At 44.6% G+C, this 19,790-nt stretch overlaps 1 protein-coding gene across 3 annotated transcripts in view; it reads right to left on the bottom strand.

Moving 5' to 3' along the window:
- Nucleotides 1–19,790, bottom strand: part of SMARCC1 (SWI/SNF related, matrix associated, actin dependent regulator of chromatin subfamily c member 1) — a 557,827-nt gene that overhangs the window by 42,417 nt on the left and 495,620 nt on the right. For all 3 annotated transcript variants that reach the window (XM_029588188.1, XM_029588187.1, XM_029588189.1), the window contains one exon: nucleotides 14,517–14,772. In XM_029588188.1, the coding sequence (XP_029444048.1) occupies nucleotides 14,517–14,772 (256 nt within the window). The remainder of the gene's footprint in view (nucleotides 1–14,516; nucleotides 14,773–19,790) is intronic.

Here is a 19,790-nt window from a genome sequence, read left to right as displayed (position 1 = left end):
AAGATGCGAACATTGTTTCTCCTATTTCCCTTAGCTAAAGCCTTCGTGTCCTTCTGAAGGAGTTCAACAGCACTAGAATTATGCCACACTTGGTCCAGTAACTTGTCTAGCACAGCCATGTCATCATCAATCAAGACATCAACATCAAACTTCTAAACCCAGCTGACCTACTCAACTCATCCACTCCCATATTAAATCACTCACCACATGTTCGAGATCTAGGTATCATGCTAGACAATCAGCTCAATTTTAAAAAATTCATAAGCACAACCACCAAAGACTGTTTTTATAAGTTACAAGTCTTAAAAAAATTAAAGCCTCTTCTTTATTTCAACGATTTTCGGATGGTCCTACAAGCCATTATTCTATCAAAAGTCGACTATTGCAATTCGCTTCTCTTTGGCCTTCCATATTCATCCATCAAACCCCTCCAAATGCTACAGAACTCTGCAGCCAGAATCCTTACCAATACGAATAAAAGAGATCACATCACCCCCATTCTCAAGCTCCTCCACTGGCTGCCTATAAAGCAAAGGATCCTATATAAAGTACTCACCGTAATTCATAAATCCATTCACAATATCTCTCCTCTTCAATTATGTAACCAACTACGCCCTCACTCCTCCTCTAGACCCATCAGAGGAGCATATAAAGGCACTCTCTATGTACCTTCAACAAAATCCTCGCATCATAAACGTGCCATATCTACAGCAGGCCCCATTCAATGGAATGCGCTCCCACCAGACATTCGGCTTGAGTTCTGCCACTCTTCATTAAAAAAAAAACTTAAAACCTGGCTCTTTAGCCAAGCTTTTCCAGGACCATGATCATCATTTTTTCCCCTCCAACCAGCAAGAACATATCTTCTTCACAAACCCCCATTTTCCATACCACTACCTACTTCGGTATCTAATCTCTTGCTGCAGGACACTTGAGACTTTCTCACTTATACGTTATAATTTTTATGCTCAATAAGACCTGTCAACTTAATTGTTTAAGTCTTTTTTTTTTTTTTTTCTCCTTTATCTTTTGGTCATCAATGTTACAACGTTATTGTGAAATTTTGAACTTATGTACACTGTTCCAAGTTTCATAACCTTGTTCTATGTAATGCCTTTTGGCAATTTTCATGTTCTGTTTCAATGTAAACCGATGTGATCTTTATTTCATATAGGAACACCGGTATATAAAAATCTAAAAATAAATAAATAAATGTTCTCTTCTAACTTTACCACCTGCAGCTGAAAGGATTGAGGCTGTCTGGTAGGGCTCTCCAACTCAGATTTAATACTCTGTGGTTGTGTATTTGTTTCTTTATTTAATTATCTATTTAAAAATTAATACTCTGTGGTTTCAAAATTAACTTGCACCAGTTTTTTTCAGTAACATTGTTCTGATAGTATGAGCTCTGTCTTTGAAGGCCATTCCTTCCCCGGAACAATTTTTTCAGGCAGAGAATCCTGCTTGGAGCGTTTGTCTCCCGAGGAGATAGTAAAGAATGTATCCAACTTAGCTCCTTTCTTCTCCGACATTATAGAAAGCACTTTAATCACAGATTAAAAAAATAAAACCAAGCTGAAAGGTTTGATAAGGCAACCATTCCCGATGAGCTCTCTAGCATGCCCCAAGCAGAACAGATTCAAAAAGCAAAGCAATGCTGAATTCTCCCTCCCCAACTGATAGCAGAATAGCAGCACACCAAATGATAGCATAATAGTGACGGAAGAAGAACCACCACAATATGAAAGATAAGAAGAAAACCAGAATAGAGCAAATCCTGAAAGTCAACAGTGTACAGTGAATCATCAAGTAGATCAATGTGTCAAAAGTAGCAGATGAAGCAGGATGAGGATGTGAGGATAAAGCAGATGAGGAGAGAGGCGGGTTCTTCCTCTTCTGCGTTACAATTTTGTCTGCTGTGCAGCCTCATTGTACCCCGATTCTGACTACTATGACACTTCTCCACCTGTAGAGGCCTCCAGTGAGTTCTGTTCAGAGCTATCCGAGCCATCTCAATGGCCTCCTTACTCAGTCTGTCCTACAGCCTTCGCTTCACCAGGCGTCCTCGATGAGCTTAGCATCCAGTCTTGCCAAGTTCCTCCTCACTGCCTGCACCATAATCCAGCCTTTCCACTTCACCCTTGCCTCTTCATGGAGTCACTCTTGGCTCTTTGACCTGGCCACTGTTCCTTGTTCTATGCTGTGTGGCCACCAGGCCTTCTTGCTCCTTGCCATGCGGCCTTTCCAGGCCTTGCCTTGTGGCTTCTTGGCTTTCTTGTGGTCCTTGGACCTTCTGCTATCTTGCACCCTGCCCTGTGGCCTCCAGATCTGTTCTCACTTTTTACCGTGCTCTGTGGCCTCTCCAGGCTTCTCCTTGCTTACTAGCCTCTGGGCCTTATGCCTAGTGGCAGATGGGCCTTCCAGATCACTGCCTTTGGGCTTTTGTGTTCTTTATTTGGTGTTGTCTGGTCCGTTCTGTCCTTGTCTGCATTGTCTAGTCCTGTTCTGCCCAGTCCTAGTCTTAGTATTCTTTCCCCGTCTTGCCCTAGCCTATACCTAATTTTTGTCCCTGCTGAGCTGAAAAACTTAGCCCCACCTCTCTGCCTCCCTCCTGACCTGGTCCCACAATACATAGGGCAAGAGGAGCATAAGCAGGAGTAGCCAGGTACCAACAGCCATGAAAACCGGAAGGCCCTTCTTCCAGTACCAGAGAAACAGGAAACATGGCATTGCCAGCAGCATTAAGAGCACAGCAGTGGGAGAGATTGAACCCCATTATAGTGAGCAGCAGGGAGAGCACAGCATTGGGGGAAGGGGTCATCCCTATAGTAACCAGTTGCAGAGGGAAAAGCGGAGGCACAATGGTGCAGACTGAATACACTTTTTTAGTGTCTTAGCTATTGGCAAGGAGAGCTGAGACCATGTAATTTGAGAGGGGGCAAAGGAAGGCAAATAGTAACTAAGAATGGAGGCAGGAAGTGGAGGCATAATGGAACAGGAACAGCATGGCAGCAGCGTAAGCTATAGATTCACACATATACATACATACATACACACACACACACTCTGGCCAACCACAGAAAAGATACAGCATGGCAGTCACATACATACACACACACACACAGCTTCATTGGCTGAAGAGCTGTGAGGAGGTAGGGATAGAGGGGTTGGAATGGACAATTGGAGGCTGGGAGGGTACTCCCCCCTCCCCAGTCATCTGTGACAATGGATGGGATTCTTTCCCCAACCCGGCCCTGCTCCAGTCCCATTAGATCCAAAGTAGTCCCCCCACTTAAAAACTGAGAGGATCATTGCCCTAAAAGTAGCTGAAGAGGGATCTTTCCATGCAGTCCCATTGATGAGAGGAGGAAATATACCACTAACCTATCAACCATGATTGGCACTACTGGCTCTGCTTCTCTTGTCTGAATGATGAACACAGCTGATTCCTCCTCTTCTGGGTTCATGGGACACCATCCATCTTTTCTAGTGGTCTCTTCCCCCATAGAGATGCTGATTCTCTCTTGCCCATCTGCCTCCTAGTCTCTCATTCCCCATAGTGCTATCTTCCTTCTTGTGCAAGGCTGTGATCAAAGCCAAGGTGGCAAAAGAGCCAGCTAGAGGTGTAGATCATTTGTCCACCTTCTCCTCCCAGGTGACAGACATTAGTGGGCAATGTGGGCTAATACCTCAATTGTCCTGTGAGTCAATGAGCTGATTCCAGTCTTGAAAAGCTTGTGAGGACTGAGAACTTCACCAGCCACTGCTATTTCTGCTGTAGAGAAAAAATGCTGGAGGTGGTAAAGTAAAGGTGGCTTCTTCCTCTCTACTGCAGGGGTGGGTCTTGGTGACCACCAAAAGACTTGAGAAACACCATGGATGTGGGGTGAGATTTGGTAATTCAATCATCACTGGGAGGATTAGGGACCACTAGGGGGAATCAAAGAAAGTGGGTGGCTGGGGATGGCAGGTCACTGGGGAAAGAAGGAGGGTAGTAAGAAAGGGGGGACTCTGAAGTTTAAGCATCTGTGATATGAAGGGTTGAGAACTGGTGGAGATTAGGGATGAAGGACTACTGGAAGAGTGAGAAAGCAAGGATTATTAACCTATCATTAAAATCTGTGCGTGTGCATGCACATATGAGAGAGACAGGTAGTATTTAAATATGGGGTTCATATGCAGAGGTTTTAAAATTAAGGCATCTCAGTTTGAGGGTTGCACTCATTTTCAGTGTCATTGTGATATCCTTCGCTTCCACTCAGACCCTGAACACAGCATGAAATCAATGTCAAGCATTTCTATGGCAGCAGTTGTTTATTAATCAATTGTGTGTGCAGTTAGGAGTATATTATCTTTTTCTTAGGTCATTTTTTTATAATAAATTTTTATAATTTTTTTCAGTCCAGCCAAATCTAGTAGTATGCAATGTTGTACACAAGAGAATCATCCATCGGATGTGTCACAATGGAAAAAAGGTTGAGAACCACTGATCTAAAAGATACAAAGGCTGAAGCTTGTATAATTTGACAATCGCCCTAAATATTTTTGTGCTCAAGGCACTAGTGATGACAGCAACTCATTAAAAGGAGAAACCAGGCGCTCTACATTGTTAGGTATTAATTTCCCAATTGTATCTATCTTACAGAAATTGTCTTGCTCTTAACAAAATTTAGGAGAGGTGTCCTCAGCACATCAAAGCCGGATAGCTTAATAAGTGTTCTTTGCCTTACCACTCCTCTGCATGAAGTAGAAAAGGAAAGCTTTCAGCATAACTGGCATACAACATTCAGATGAATCAATGGGAACTAAAAAAACTGTATTTACCAGTTTTCATTTGAAAGTGACCAAATGACTGCTAAGTTTGAAAGGGACAGCTTCCCTACTGTCTCTTGCCATACAAAGAAAAGTGTTACCTCTACAATGCACATAACTTTGGCTAGTACAAAATTTAAAATGCAAACTGCTACATTTAAATTAGATTAGATTCTGCAAGGGGCTGTTGAACCAGCTAAACCCACAAAGTTGTTTTTTTTTTTTTTTTAATGGCCTAACAACTTTGAGCTTCTAGCTCAGCTGGAACAGGGGCTGGAATCCTGTGCCATAAATCTCCACTGAGAAGTAATCAGGGGATTGTCCCTCTATTTTATATATCCTACCAACTCATTCTACCTGCCTCTGCAGTGAGAGTCCTTGGCTGGGGAGGGAGACAGATGACCATACAGAACTCCTTTTCATTGCAAACTGAAAACCTGGTTCTTCAGCCAATACTTCCAGTAATCCATGTTTGGCCTGTAGCTAGTAATTATCAATCACTTAGGGACAGCAGAGTTGCTTACCTGTAACAGGTGTTCTCCCAGGACAGCAGGATGTTAGTCCTCACATATGGGTGACATCATCAGGATGGAATCCAATTACGGAACACTTTTGTCAAAGTTTCTAGAACTTTGACTGGCACACTGACCATGCCCAGCATTCCACCAACCCTGCATCCAGCAGGGGTCCCCTCTCGGTTTCTTTTTTCCGTCAGCAGTTGCCTCGTGGTTATCAGGAGCCCTGTGAGATTTTACCTCACGGAACTTCTCAAACTTTTCAAAATATTTCTTCTATCCGGGGTTCCCCCTTGTCGAACATTGACATTCGCTAGCATCGGTAAGTTTTTACCTGCTTTGTTGCAGTCTGTATCAGACGGTCGGGGCGGATTCCAGGTAAAGATTGGCCCGGGGATTTTCCGCCCATGCCGGCCCAGGAGATACCCTGTGGTCTGCCAAGCGTGGCTCTGTCGCGGCTGCACTTGGTCCATCGACCGCGCGCCAGGTTTATTTTTTCAAAAAGGGCGACCGGCTTCAGGAAGTGCCCCGAGTGTCCGAGGACTATGTCCATTACGACCCCACATGATGTATGCGTTTTATGCTTGGGGCCTTCCCATGACGTTCAACTGTGTACCAGTTGTGCCCAAATGACACCAAAGGGCCACCAGGCCCGCTTAGAGAAAATGGAACAATTGTTCAATCTAAACGTTTGACCCAGTCTACTCCAGCTAAAAGTGCACCGGCTTGGAAGACATCCTCGTCATTGACTCCGTCGCCATCCGCTTCTCAGTACCATCGAGGCACCAGTGACTGCCAATCACCGGGGTCTTCCCGCTCAAAAGCATCAACTTCCTCATCTTCGGTGCCAGAGAAGGACTGTGTCGAGCACTGAGAGAAGCAGCGGCATTGGCATCGAAAAGATAGTCCATCCGGTGCCGGCACTGACAAGGCGTCGACATTGGCGTCGATGGACCCATCGACAAAGAAGTCCTGGAGAGAGGAGCCCCCATCCTCCTCTGATCCCGGGACACCGAGGCGATCCCCACCAGCAGTGGTGCTGGGAGCCAAGATTTCACATACTACTGTGGACCCTCTGGTGATGCCTCTGGAGCCTCCAACCCCGGAAGCTGTGATACCTACACCAATGAACCAGATGGTTCAAGAAGCAGTTCTCCAGGTGATTAAAGGATTCCAGTCACCACTGGCAGAGACTCCCATGCCGAGGCCCGACCCGATGCCTACTATGCTGGTTCCATTACTGGAAAGATTAGACACCCTTATCAGCGCACTTCCACCGGTGCCCATGCCCTCTGGGCCCATGATTCCCTCAATGCTGTCAATTCTTCTCTCATCGGACAATGAAGACCATGACCTGTCGATGCCAGACCCGATTCCGGGGCCATCGGGTATTTTACCACCACAACATCCATCCAAAGCACCTATACCAGTGGTACCTCCATCGGCCTCTGTACCGCCTCCACCCTTTTCGATACCACCTCCTGATCCAGCTGGATTAGGACTTCTTCCACCATCAGAAGAACCACAGGGTGCAGGAGACTCCCAGGATTCTGAAGACATCTCATCAGAACCTTCACTTCCTGAGGAGAGACGGTGCTCCCCTCCAGAGGACCTTTCATTTGCAAGCTTTATAAAGGAAATTCTGAAACCATTCCCTTTAAGCTTCAAACTGAAGAGGACACCAGACATAGGATGCTGGAAGTTCTCCAATTCATGGATGCCCCAAAAGAAATCCTGGCAATCCCAATTCACGAAGTCCTTCTTGACCTATTGCATCGTACCTAGGAACACCCAGCTACAGTTCCACCGGTGAATAGAAAAACTGATGCTACCTACCTAGTCCAATCAGCTCCAGGTTTCCAAAAAACCCAGCTCCCTCACCACTCCGTAGTGGTTGAATCGGTTCAAAAGAAAGCAAGGAGGTCCCGGCCTCATTCTTCTGCCCCGCTGGGCAAGGAGTAGAAATCTCTGGACGCCTTTGGATGAAAAGTTTTCCAAGGGTGTATGTTGATGGCACGTAAAGCAGCCTACCAGCTATACATGATTCGGTACACTAGATACCTGTAGAAGCAAGTGCAAGATTTCTCAGAAACTCTACCAGAAGATTTTTAAGAGGATCTAACTTCCATATACCAGAAAGGCCTTGATGCTGGAAAACACGAGGTGAGAGCTGCCTATATCTTTGACACCGCCTCAAGAGTATTCGCAGCAGGCATAAGTGCCAGATGATGGGCTTGGTTGAAAGCGTCAGACTTGCGTCAAGAAGTCCAAGAAAGATTGTCAGACCTCCTCTGCACAGGAGACAACTTATTTGGGGAAAAAATACAAGAAACAGTTGCGCAACTCAAGGACCATCATGAGACTTTGCGTCAACTTTCTACTGTTCCCTCTGACTTTTCGTCCACCACTAAAAGGCAGTTCAGAAGGGATCCCAGGAGGCTAACCTACAAAGCCCGTAGGTATTACCCTCCCCCATCCCGGTCTAGTCCATCCAGACCCTATCACAAAGGTCAACCTCGCCAAGACAGACCTCCCAAAACCCACCAGCTCCGCAGACAGGTCCTGCGTCATGTTTTTGACTCCATTCTAGAGAGCAACAGCCAACCTCTAGCAGTTTTTCCTGTAGGAGGCCGCTTCTGCCACTTTGCAAACATATGGCACACAATCACAACCGACCAATGGGTCCTTTCTGTAGTGGCCCACGGTTACCATCTAAACTTCCTCACACCTCCACCAGACTCCCCCCACCTCGTCCTGTGTGAAGAACAACCAACCACTCTCCAATTCTCGAGGAGGAACTTTTAACCCTCCTCCAGTCCAATGCCATAGAATTGGTTCCCACAGTTCAGCGAAGGAAAGGGTTCTACTCCTGTTACTTTCTAATCCCAAAAAAGTCAGGCGGCGTTCGACCTATATTGGATCTACGTGCCCTAAACAAATATTTACACAAGGAAAGATTCAGGATGGTAACCTTGGACTCCATGCTCCCTCTTTTCCAAGAGGGAGATTGGCTTTGCTCTCTAGACCTTTAGGAGGCATATGCTCATATAGCAATAACCCCTCTGCATCGAAAATACCTCAGATTCTTAGTAGGTCACCGACATTTCCAATACAGAGTGCTGCCATTCGGCCTAGCGTTAGCACCACGTGTGTTCACAAAATGCCTAGCAGTAGTAGCAGCTTACCTAAGACAACAAAGCATCCACGTCTATCCCTATCTAGACGATTGGTTGCTCAGAGGTCCATCCAAGAAAGCAGTTCTTCACTCCCTTCATCTCACTCTACAGCTACTATAATCCTTGGGGTTTTTGATAAACTATCACAAGTCCAATCTCATCCCATCGCGTACCCTCTCCTTTATCGTGGCAGATTTAGATACTATACAGGCCAAAGCATTTCTCCCAAGGGACCGAGCGCATAACTTGTCCACCTTGGCCTAAACAATACAGACTTGCCGAACCACAACAGTTCATCATCTCTTAACCTTACTAGGTCATATGGCGTCCACGGTTCATGTAACCCCTATGGCTTGGTTAGCCATGAGAGTGGCACAATGGACCTTAAAAACCCAGTGGTCCCAGTCATCTCAACATATGTCCCACATTGTTCACATCACCAAACAGCTTCGTCTCTCACTAACTTGGTGGATTCAGGAGTACAATCTTCTGATAGGACTACCCTTTCAATCTCCAGAACCTCAGATTACACTAACTGCAGATGCCTCCAACCTTGGTAGGGGAGCCCATGTCAACAACCTGCAAACCCAGGGAACCTGGACCGCAGCAGAATCAAAGCACCAGATAAACGTTCTGGAGCTCAGAGCAATACGATATTTTATTTATTTATTTTCTTTTATATACCGACATTCAATCGAGATATCACATCGGTTTACAGGTAACTGAGAGAATAGGGCGAGGTCAGCCCTATTTTACATTATAACATGGTAACAATTATAACATGGTAATAATTATAACGAATATACATGGTAACAATTATAACATATAACATTTATAACATAGATATGCCCTATTTGCTTTCCAAGATTGCCTCTCCAACAAGTTAATCCTAATTCAAACGGACAACCAGGTAGCGATGTGGTACCTCAACAAACAAGGGGGCACAGGCTCTTACCTGCTATGCCAGGAGGCAGCGCAGATCTGGGCCTGGGCTCTTTCTCCCATTCCATGCTACTGAGAGCAACCTACCTGGCAGGTGTAGACAATGTAATGGCGGACAATCTCAGCCAGACCTTTCATCCCCACAAATGGTCCTTAAATCTCACTGTAGCAGACAAAATATTCCACCAGTGAGGCCGCCCGCAAATAGACCTTTTTGTGTTGATTCATAACCACAAAGTAGACAATTTGTACTCTTTACACCGCAGCCACAAGACACCACCATGGAATGCCTTCGCCCTCTCATGGACAACAGGTCTTCTATATATCTATTCTCCACTTCCACTCATCAGCAAGACTCATGAAGTTACGGCAGGACCGGGGCATGATAATCCTCATAGCCCCTCACTGGCCACGACAGGTTTAGTTTCCCATCCTACGCGACCTATCAATCCGACAACCAATTCGCCTGGGCACATATCCACCTCTGATAACGCAGAACAACGGGTTGTTGCGTCATCTGAACCTCCACTCCCTGTCTCTAACAGCATGGACGTTGAACGGTTGATACTACAAACCCTAAACCTTTCAGACACTGTATCATGATAGCCTTCTACTAGGAATTCTTATTGTTCAAAATGGAAAAGATTTTCCTTGTGGTGCATGACAAAGGAAATAGATCCCTTTTCCTGCACCACAACAAGGTTCCTGGACTACCTCTGGCACCTTTTGGAGTCTGGTCTACAAACTTCCTCCATCTAAGTGCATGTCAGCGCCATAGCCGTTTACCACAAAGGCATAGGAGATGCTCCGATCTCGGTGCAACCTCTTGTAGGGCGCTTTATGAGAGGCTTACTCCAACTGAAGCCTCCGCTGCGTCCTCCGGTTCCGACTTGGGACCTCAATGTGGTACTAGCACGGGTCATGCGACCTCCGTTTGGGCCCCTACACTCCTGCAACCTATGGCATCTCACTTGGAAAGTGCTCTTCCAATCTGCTTTAACATCAGCCCGCAGAGTAAGTGCACTACAAGCGCTGGTAACTTACCCATCTTATACAAAATTTCTTCATGATCGTGTGGTGCTACGCACTCACCCAAAATTTCTACAAAAATAGTATCTGATTTCCACTTAAATCAATCCATAATATTACCTACATTTTTTCCAAAAAACCATTCACATCCAAGTGAATGGACTCTGCATTTCTTGGACTGTAAACATGTGCTAGCTTTTTATTTGGAACACACTGCAGCCCACAGGAAATCCACCCAACTGTTTGTCTCCTTCGATAAAACCAAACTGGGAATTCCAGTGGGCAAACAGACCCTGTCCACCTGGCTGGTGGACTGTATTACCTTCTGCTACCAACAAGCAGGCCTTCTGCTACCAGGACGCATGAAAGCACATTCAGTAAGAGCCATGGCAATGTCAGTAGCACACCTCCATTCTGTACCTCTTGCTGACATCTGCAGAGCTGCCACATGGAGCTCTCGCCACACCTTTTCAGCTCATTATTGTATTGACAAGGCTGGCAGACAGGATTCCATCTTTGGCCAGTCTGTCCTGCGTAATTTGTTTCCAGTTTAATAACCCAACTTCCTTCCTGCGACTCACTGTGAAACTCAGGCTGCCCTCATACCCAAAACCACCCCTGTTGTTGTGCCTGCTGCACGTTGTTGGGTGCTTTTGGTTCACTTACTCTGACATCCTGTAGCTCGCTATTCACCTATATGTGAAGACTACCATCCTGCTTGTCCTGGGAGAAAGCAGAGTTGTTTACTTGTAACAGGTGTTCTCCCAGGACAGCAGGATGTTAGTCCTCGCGAAACCCGCCCACCATCTCGTGGACTTGGGTTCACTTACTTTTAATTATTTTATTTTTCGCTCGTACCTTTTGCTACAAACGAGACTATCAGGGGACCCCTGCTGGATGCAGGGTTGGTGGCATTTAATAGTTGTGATAAGGTAGTATTTATTTTATTTATTTACAAGTTTTTATTTACCGTCATTCGGTGGGTTCCATCATAATGGTTTACAACAATATCATAGATTCTAAAACATTGTTAGCTCCTAAAACATATAAATTATCAGAAATAAAATATTAATACATAATTCAACTATTACATAATTATCATATATTAAGTTTGATAATAAATATAGAACCACTGACTAAATAGACCATCAGTAGATGGCTTAGAATAATCTGTAGGCCAACAGATATATAACACTCAGCATCCCAGATACTTAATGATCTCGAAAGGCAAACCCTAGTCGTTGCCTGGATTAGAAGCCACGTTGCAATGAAGTGCTTATCTAGTTTTAACTTTTTTCCACGTACTACTTTTTATTATGGACTCCTCATAGCCCCTGGTATCCTGAGGCAGCTTGGGGTAGATTTCTATGGCTAGAGTTCAGAAATTCTGAGGCAATTGTAGGCACATCAGCATACACTTGTATCTCCTGCATATTTTATAATGCAAGTTTTGCTGTACATTATAAATGTAAAAGTAGTTTAGGAGAGGGATCATCTTGGGTTAGGGATGTTGGGGATGGCAAAGGAAGAGGGAGAAGGAATATTGGAGATGGGATGGGAAGTGGTGGAAGAGAAAACAGGAGAATTAGGATATAGGAAGGGAGAAGTGTAGGGAGAGAGGGTATAGGACTGGTGAGGGTGAAAGTAGGAAGGTGGTTTGGGAATTGTTAGGTAGTGAGATCAGGAGGACAGAAAAGGGAGAGAATCCAGGATAGGTGGTTGGGGAAGGACAGCTTGGGATTTAGGAGGCGCCCCCCCCCCCCCTACGTGTCTGCTCCTGCTCCTAGTTGCCTTCTCCATACCTAACTCTAGTGGTCGTCCTCTCCTTTGGTCCCTGTATTCGTGGTCCTATTTCTTTCCTCCCCACTGTATCCTGTATGCCTTCTTTTACCTCCTTCCACTGACTCCCTCACTCACTACTCAGGTTGCTATCACATGCCCACAGTCCCCATTTAGCCTCTCATGCCTTCTCATATGGCCCCAGTTTCTCACTACCTTCTCTTACCACTAAACCCCACTCTGATCTCTTTTTTCATATAACCAAATGCCAACTCATCTCTTCTATTCCCACCTGCCCACCTTTTGATACTTGTTCTTTCTATTCATTGTACTCCTCCTCCTGTATCATCCCTTAGCCTTTCTCCCCCTCCTGTCCCAATCCAGTCTGCAGGATGAGGTGGGGCCCAGGGGTACATTGGACTGCTTCTTCCATCTCTGACACTGAGATCAGACTTGTGGTTTAAATGCACGGGAGACTGTAGTCCAGTTGAGCTCAGCAGCAGAGGAGGAGACAGCCTGCTGCTCCCTTTCTATTGAGGGCCAGATTAATGCAGAAGAGCAGCAGGGGAAGGAGGACTAAATAGTGGCAACTGGATAACTGAGGGAAGGGATAAGCAAGTGAAACATTGGGGAAACGAGGTGCACCTGCCAAACCTGGTTCTTGGTTCCCAAGATTCTGTGGGTAACCCAGCAATTCCGTGGTGTGGGTCCAATTTTACAACCCTTAACTTGGCATCGTGCAAGACCCTGTGCCCTGCTCATAATATGTACTTCTTAAGATCATGAGTAGTCACCTTGCAGCAAGGCTTTTATCTAGTTTCAGCTCTTACTGTATACCGTTCTTTGTTCCAAATCTAGGACATATACCATCTCTGTTATCAATCAAGAAAATGTTCAATTCCCTACTTAATTTGTAATGTATCTCATGTTTCCGAATCATTTATGATCCACTTTGAAGTAGCTGTCCATCCCTAAAAGGTGGAATAGAATTCCATAATTAAATTAAATTCTGCAATCAGGACCTTAAGACTGGACACTAGGTGTGACAATTATGTAATGGCTGGGATTCCCTCTACAGCATCTCCAACCCTAGACCCAGGAATCAAGTCCAGGTCCTCTGCACAGCACTGCCACTAAAGCCTAAGGCTGGCCTTACAATGCGCATTTCACTGGTTGCCAGGAAATAAAATGGACAACAAACATCAAAAATCACAACTGATTATTGTATGGTATACTAATCTACGAACAGTTGTAAAACCATACATACAGGAAACAATTCAATTAACAACGAATGGGACCGCATACATAAAATGGGTGAATTGCTTTAAACTTCACTTATCGAGGTTTATCTTAAAATAATTTTTTTTTGAAAATTTTCTTTAAAGAACCACTGGAGTGATCAAGCATCCATTTACATCACTCGTTCACTCATTGGTCTTTTTAAATGCAACTCAGTTTCTCATTAGTCCTTGTTTGGTCAATCAGTCTATATAAATATAGGTTAACAAAATGGCAGATCCCATTTGGAAACACTAAAAATGCGACTAAGTGCTGTTATTGTTTCAGATCTGTTATAACCAAGATACGAATGTATTTCATTTTATTTAATAGTTTGTGGGTTTACTTTAGATGTATAAACAAATCTTTGAGATTTTATTCTACATTTCAGATTTTGATAATTTGACTTTCAAGCCCCTGAGGAAGGAACTCTTCTGAAACACAAGCAGACAAATGTTATGGTGCAATTGGGCAGAAACATGTCGTGTTGAAGTTCAGATAAGTGGTCTTGGTTGTTCAAATATAGTTTATAAATAAAAAGAAATTTTCAATTTTCGTATAAAAAAGTAAAAAGGAAAAAAGCATATGGGACCTATGATTATAAATTTAAATGGATGCTTGATCACTTGAGTGGTTCTTTAAAGAAAATTTTCTAAAAAATTATTTTAAGATAAATCACAATAAGTGAAGTTTAAAGCAATGCTCCCATTTTATGTATGAGGTCCCGTTCATTGTTAATTCAATGAAGTTTCCTGTATGCATGGTTTTTACAACTGTTCGCAGGAAATAAAATGGGCCATGTATATGCATTTGTTACCACTACATTATAAAGTGGCAGTTGTAATATATTTATAAGATTGGTTTTGGAACAGTACAGCTTACAGCGTGAACTACAAGGCTTAATATTGCCAATAAACTTAACATCTATCCTTCCTCGTATTACTGAAATGATAAACTAACTCCACTGCCATTTTTAATCTATTACCTTGCTGTGGTACATGAGGCAGGGGCATCTGATGGTGCATCATAGGGTACGGAGGTGGCTGCTGATGAGACATAAGTCCTGAAAGGCTGGATGATCCAAGGGGAGCTATGCCAGACCCAGCAGGCCCTCCAGATTGCTGAGTGTTTGAACCATGCTGTTGCTCCAGCTGTTGACGAGCCCTCATTTCAGCATATTTCAACTGCTCCATGTGAAAGTTCTGACGCTCCGTCAGCAGCTGTTGCCTCTGTTGTTCAAGCTGTAATAAGGAGAGAAGTGGAACCAGAAAATACATTTGAGAATGTATTTACTACTTTCAAGAATCAACATAATATTTGACCAGAACTTTACAACTTGCCTCATGGGGAAAGACGCTATTATTGCGGCTAATAGTAAAATTAAAGTAGCACAGCTAGAAGAAATGATTTTAAATCCTTCAGTTGACATTTAAAACCGTTAAAGCTTTTTTGTTTTTATCTTTAATATGAATGTATATAAGAGAGGTAAAAATTGACAGTACTCATGGTTGAAGCCTTGATGCTAATGCTCATAAGTTTTAAACTTATGCTAATTTAACCCCTTTTTGTTTCTGTTGTCATGTGTCCACTACATGCACATGTATTTTTCAGTTATTTTTAATTGAAACCTGAGGAGAGTTTAGTATTTAAAAGTTCTGAATGTTCCTGCTGCTTAGCTACTTCCATCAACAGAAATCTAAAATAAACCAGAGCACTACTGTGCTGATCCTTCTCATAATCCTATGCAGGTAGTAATGTCAAACATGTAACAAAACACGAACAGCTAAAAAGCAAACTCAAAGATGAGGTTTAAACAAGCACTGTTATGATAAGAAGGGGGTATAAAAACATAAGAAATAGACACTGGAGGAAGAAGAGCCATTGGCCCTTTCAGCATTATAAATTAGTCTCAACCCTGAGTAGAGAACTTCCTTGGCAGATCCAGCATAGGGATGCGATTAAACAGGCAGAAGGCTGTCTGCTGATAACAGTAATCACGTGGAAGGGGGTTCCCTCCTGCTCCAAGCGAGATGCCAGCTGCAAAAGCTTCAGTGCCTGCCTGAAGTTGTTACCTGGATAAGTTCTACTTTTTTACAGATGACCCAGATCCTAAAGTACTGTTGGAGTGGCAGCATTTGGAAGAAGTTTCTCAATCAACTATTTCAATTTTGGATGCTCCTATAACTTTGCCATATATGGTTTTGGTTCAACCTAAAGTGATTATTAGTTTGAACAACACCTGGGATGCTATTGCTAATTTTGAAAACTTTTTTCTTCAAATACAAAATGTATCTTCTCAAATTTAGAGTTCTACTCAAATCTCATCACTGGACGGAAAAGTGAAAGCTAATATTAAACATTTGCATGTGGCTGAAACAAGAAATTTGAAGAAAAAGGAAGATTTCTTAATAAAAGAATTTAATGTTATAAGGTAAAATAGAAAGATTGGAAAAAAGACATAATTTGAGGTTTATCCATTTTCCATGGATATCTGAGTCCACCCCAGGAGAGTTGTTTAAAAGATATACTGGCAAATTTTTAAATTATGACCTAGATTCTTACAAATTGGGGTTTTAGGGCTTAATTTCCAGTATATGCTTTCTCGTGTCTGCCTTCCTCAGTACTAAGATGGAACCAATTCCTGTAGCAGTCTCCTCACTGACAGTAATTCAATCCTTAATGTTCTAATTAATAGATTATTGCAGTGGGTTCATGTATCCCTTAATTTTCCTATTTTACCTTAGAAAAAAGATTTTCCATGTTCTGTGGATTCCTAACCCCCTATTTATGGTGGACTGAGCATCACTGAATGTCTTTATTTTATTTTTATAGCTTATGCTGTTTTTGTGAATTAGATTTTTTATCAATGCTTTATGAACAAAATTGTTTTCTTGGGTTATATAGGATATACATTTAATTAAAAAAAATAAGAGGGGGAGCAAGATGGCCGCCGTTTGAGACAGACGTGCAGAGGGCTCTCCGCTTGCTTTTGAAATTATTGCCAAAAAAAAAAATTCCTCACACCAAATGCAAGGCGAAATTGAGGGAGATGTCTACATCTTCTCGCCTGCTGGCATTGGTACAGTCGCGGATTGAATCATTCTTCGCGCCAACATCAGAAGAAACGCTGGAAGACAGGGCCACTGTAGATGCCTACACGGTGCAGGTGTCGGCACTACTGGACGAATCAATATCTTTAAGCCCCGGCATACTGAGCAGCCCTCCCCACCTCAACCTGTGAAAAAGTTTACTGCAAAAGCGGGCTCCAGAGATGTGGAAGAAAGAAATCTACAGTACAAGATTCAAGCAGAGATTAAACCAGGTAAAAGGGAGTTTTTACCGTTAAGAAGACCTTTTTTTGATATTACAGCTGGGAGCCTTGTTAAAGTGGAAGGAGTTTGCAACTTTGGGAGGAGGGGGACAAGTCAAACAGGGGCAGGAGACGTGGAGACCAAGATTCATGATTTGACTCCCTTGACCAGGCCGCCCGAGATCACTTTGGAATCTTTGTGGTCAGCTATAAAATCACTGGAAACCGTGATGTTGAAATTGACTGAGATTACTCTAGAATCAAACCAGCATTTTGAAAACGTTGAGAATAAAATATCTTCAGTTAATTCTAAGTTGGTGCAGTTGGAAACCTGTGTTGATACTGTGGAGTCTCTCCAACATAATTTTGTCCGATCGGAAGCTGTGAATTTAAAGAAGCTGGAAAATCTTGAAAATACATTGAAGTTTCTAAATCTTCGAATTCTTAATTTTTCCTATGTGAAATTGATTTCAGCATATGAGATGTTTAAAAATTATCTAAGTCAAGTTTTGAAAGTATCTACTGAGGCGATGCCTGTGATAACAAGGATATATTATCTGCCTTTAAAGGAAGAAATTACAAAGAATGTTTACTTGAAAATTCATTAAATCTGACAGAAGTGTTGGAATCATCGATTGATACTATAATCACGTCTAGAGCAACGCTATTAGTGTCCTTCGCATTACCATCTGATTGGGACATGGTGTTAGGTCTGTTATGTAATCGTATGATACAGTTTCATGGAGGGAAAATTTGGATTTATCCGAATTTATCAAAAATTTCTCAGGAGAGAAGGAAGAAATTCCTAAGTATGCGCCCAGAGGTCCTGACAAGGGGACCCACTTTTCTTTTGAAATATCCCTGCAAGTGTGTTTTGAATTATTTCAATTTTAAGTATGTTTTTCTTGATCCACAGCAGCTAGGAATGTGTAGATACGCCTCCGTGAGATCCAGGGACACGAGAAATTCCCCGGTTCGAACTGCCATCACCGTTCTCAGCGTTTCCATCCGAAAACGAGGAACTTGAAGACAATGGTTGACCTTCTGGAGATCGAGGATGGGTCGAAACGTACCCTCCTTCTTCGGGACCACGAAGTAAATTGAGTACCGTCCCTGGCCTTGCTGAGTTTCCGGCACCGGGACAATCGCTCTGAGGTCGAGAAGCCGTTGTAGAGTTACCTGGACTGCTTCGCACTTGCTGAGTGAGACCACTTGGGATTCCTAAAGGGCTCTCGGACCGGCCGTGAGAACTCCAGAACGTAGCAGTCTCTGATGACCTCTATGCCCCACCGGTCTGACGTAATCCTTGGCCATTCCGCGTAGAAGTTGGATAATCTGCCTCCGACAGCTTCGATGGCGGATTGGTTCTCGTAGCTTCATTGGGAGGACTTGCTGTTTCCCGCCCCAAGGTGTCCCGAGTCTCTACTGGGGCGGCGGCCCCCCCCCCAAAAGGACTGCTGACGTCCTGGGGCTGGTTTAGAAGCTGTCGGTGTGGTGTATCTGCTAGATCTGAAACGCCGGCTGTCTCGAAAACAAGCTCGAGGAGGAAAGGCCTTCTTTGAGGATCTCCTATCCTCTGGCAACCAATTGCCCTTGGATTCTGCAAGTAACTTCACCAGCTGATCCAGGTCCTCCCCGAATAGTAGTTTGCCTTTAAATGGTAGATTGCACAGCTGAGACTTAGAGGACAAATCCGCCGCCCAAGTCCTCAGCCAGAGGAGTCGACGTGCTGAAACCAAAGACTCCATACTTCTTGCCGAGGTCCGCACCAGATCATACAGCGCATCCGCCACATAAGTGATTCTTGCTTCTAAACGAGCGGAGTGTAAAGCCCCGCCGGCTGTTGTACCGGGGCTGGCAGTCATCTCCTGTACCCAACACAGGCAGGCTCTCTACATCAGGCTAGTACAGATTGCCGCTCGCAGGCTCAAAGCGGAAACTTCAAAAGCCCGCTTTAGCTGGATCTCCAGTTTCCGGTCCTGCATGTCCTTGAGGGCAGCCGCTCCTGCGACCGGAATAGTGGTCTTCTTCGTGACCGCAGAAACCGCAACGTCCACCTTGGGAATCTTCAGCAGATCCAACACCTCAGACGATAGGGGATATAACTTCGCCATCGCCCTGCCCATCTTCAATCCTGCATCAGGAGCTTCCCACTCCCGAGTAACCAGTTTACGGACTTTCTTCGGCAGAGGGAAGGCTGTCTAAGGACCCCTAATGCCATCAAGGACGGCATTAACGCTCTCATTGTCAGATTCTTCCTGTGCAATCTTCAGACCCAGAATCTCCAGGACCTGGGGAATAAGAGGTCTGAGCTCCTCTTTTTTAAATAGGCACACCATGCTGGGGTCATCTCCATCCACCGGGGTCATCCGGATCCATGTCCGCAGTACCATCATCAGCCCTCGCGTCCGCTCCTGCAGAAGGATCCGCTCCCGGTCCAGCAGGCGAATCTTGCGGCCCCCAGGAGCCCTCCTCCATCGGAGGAGGAACCAAGGGACATTGACCAGGCTCCGCCCCTCGAACTCGCTTCTCAGGCGAGTCCGCCCTGTCTTCTGGGACCCCGGGCCCCTTCACCGCCGAGCATTTTCTCTGGAGGAAAGCCTCGTGCATCAAAAGAATGAACTCCGGGGAAAACCCTTCCGGGTCCCCCTCCCTTCATGGGAACTCCGTCGGGGACACCCCGGCCATTCTTCCCAGGGGTAGCGCTCCCCCCCGATCCCACCACAGGAGGTGAAGCCTCTACCTGTGGGACCAGGCCCATAATCGCCCAATTCCGCCCCCCCCCCCGGGGAGTGGTTCAGCATCCCTGATGAACCCTCCATCTCCGGAGCACAAGCAACACATAAGCCTTCGGCATTTAGGGCCTGACCGCATTTCCCACAGGCGCAGCAGGCCTATGAAGTTGCATGCGGCTCCATCGGGGATGCACGCCGCCTCGCGGTACAACGG

Source organism: Rhinatrema bivittatum, chromosome 2, assembly GCF_901001135.1.
Source record: "Rhinatrema bivittatum chromosome 2, aRhiBiv1.1, whole genome shotgun sequence".
NCBI lineage: Eukaryota > Metazoa > Chordata > Amphibia > Gymnophiona > Rhinatrematidae > Rhinatrema > Rhinatrema bivittatum.
Note: the sequence above shows the minus strand (reverse complement) of the source record. Positions and strands in the feature narration are given on the sequence as shown.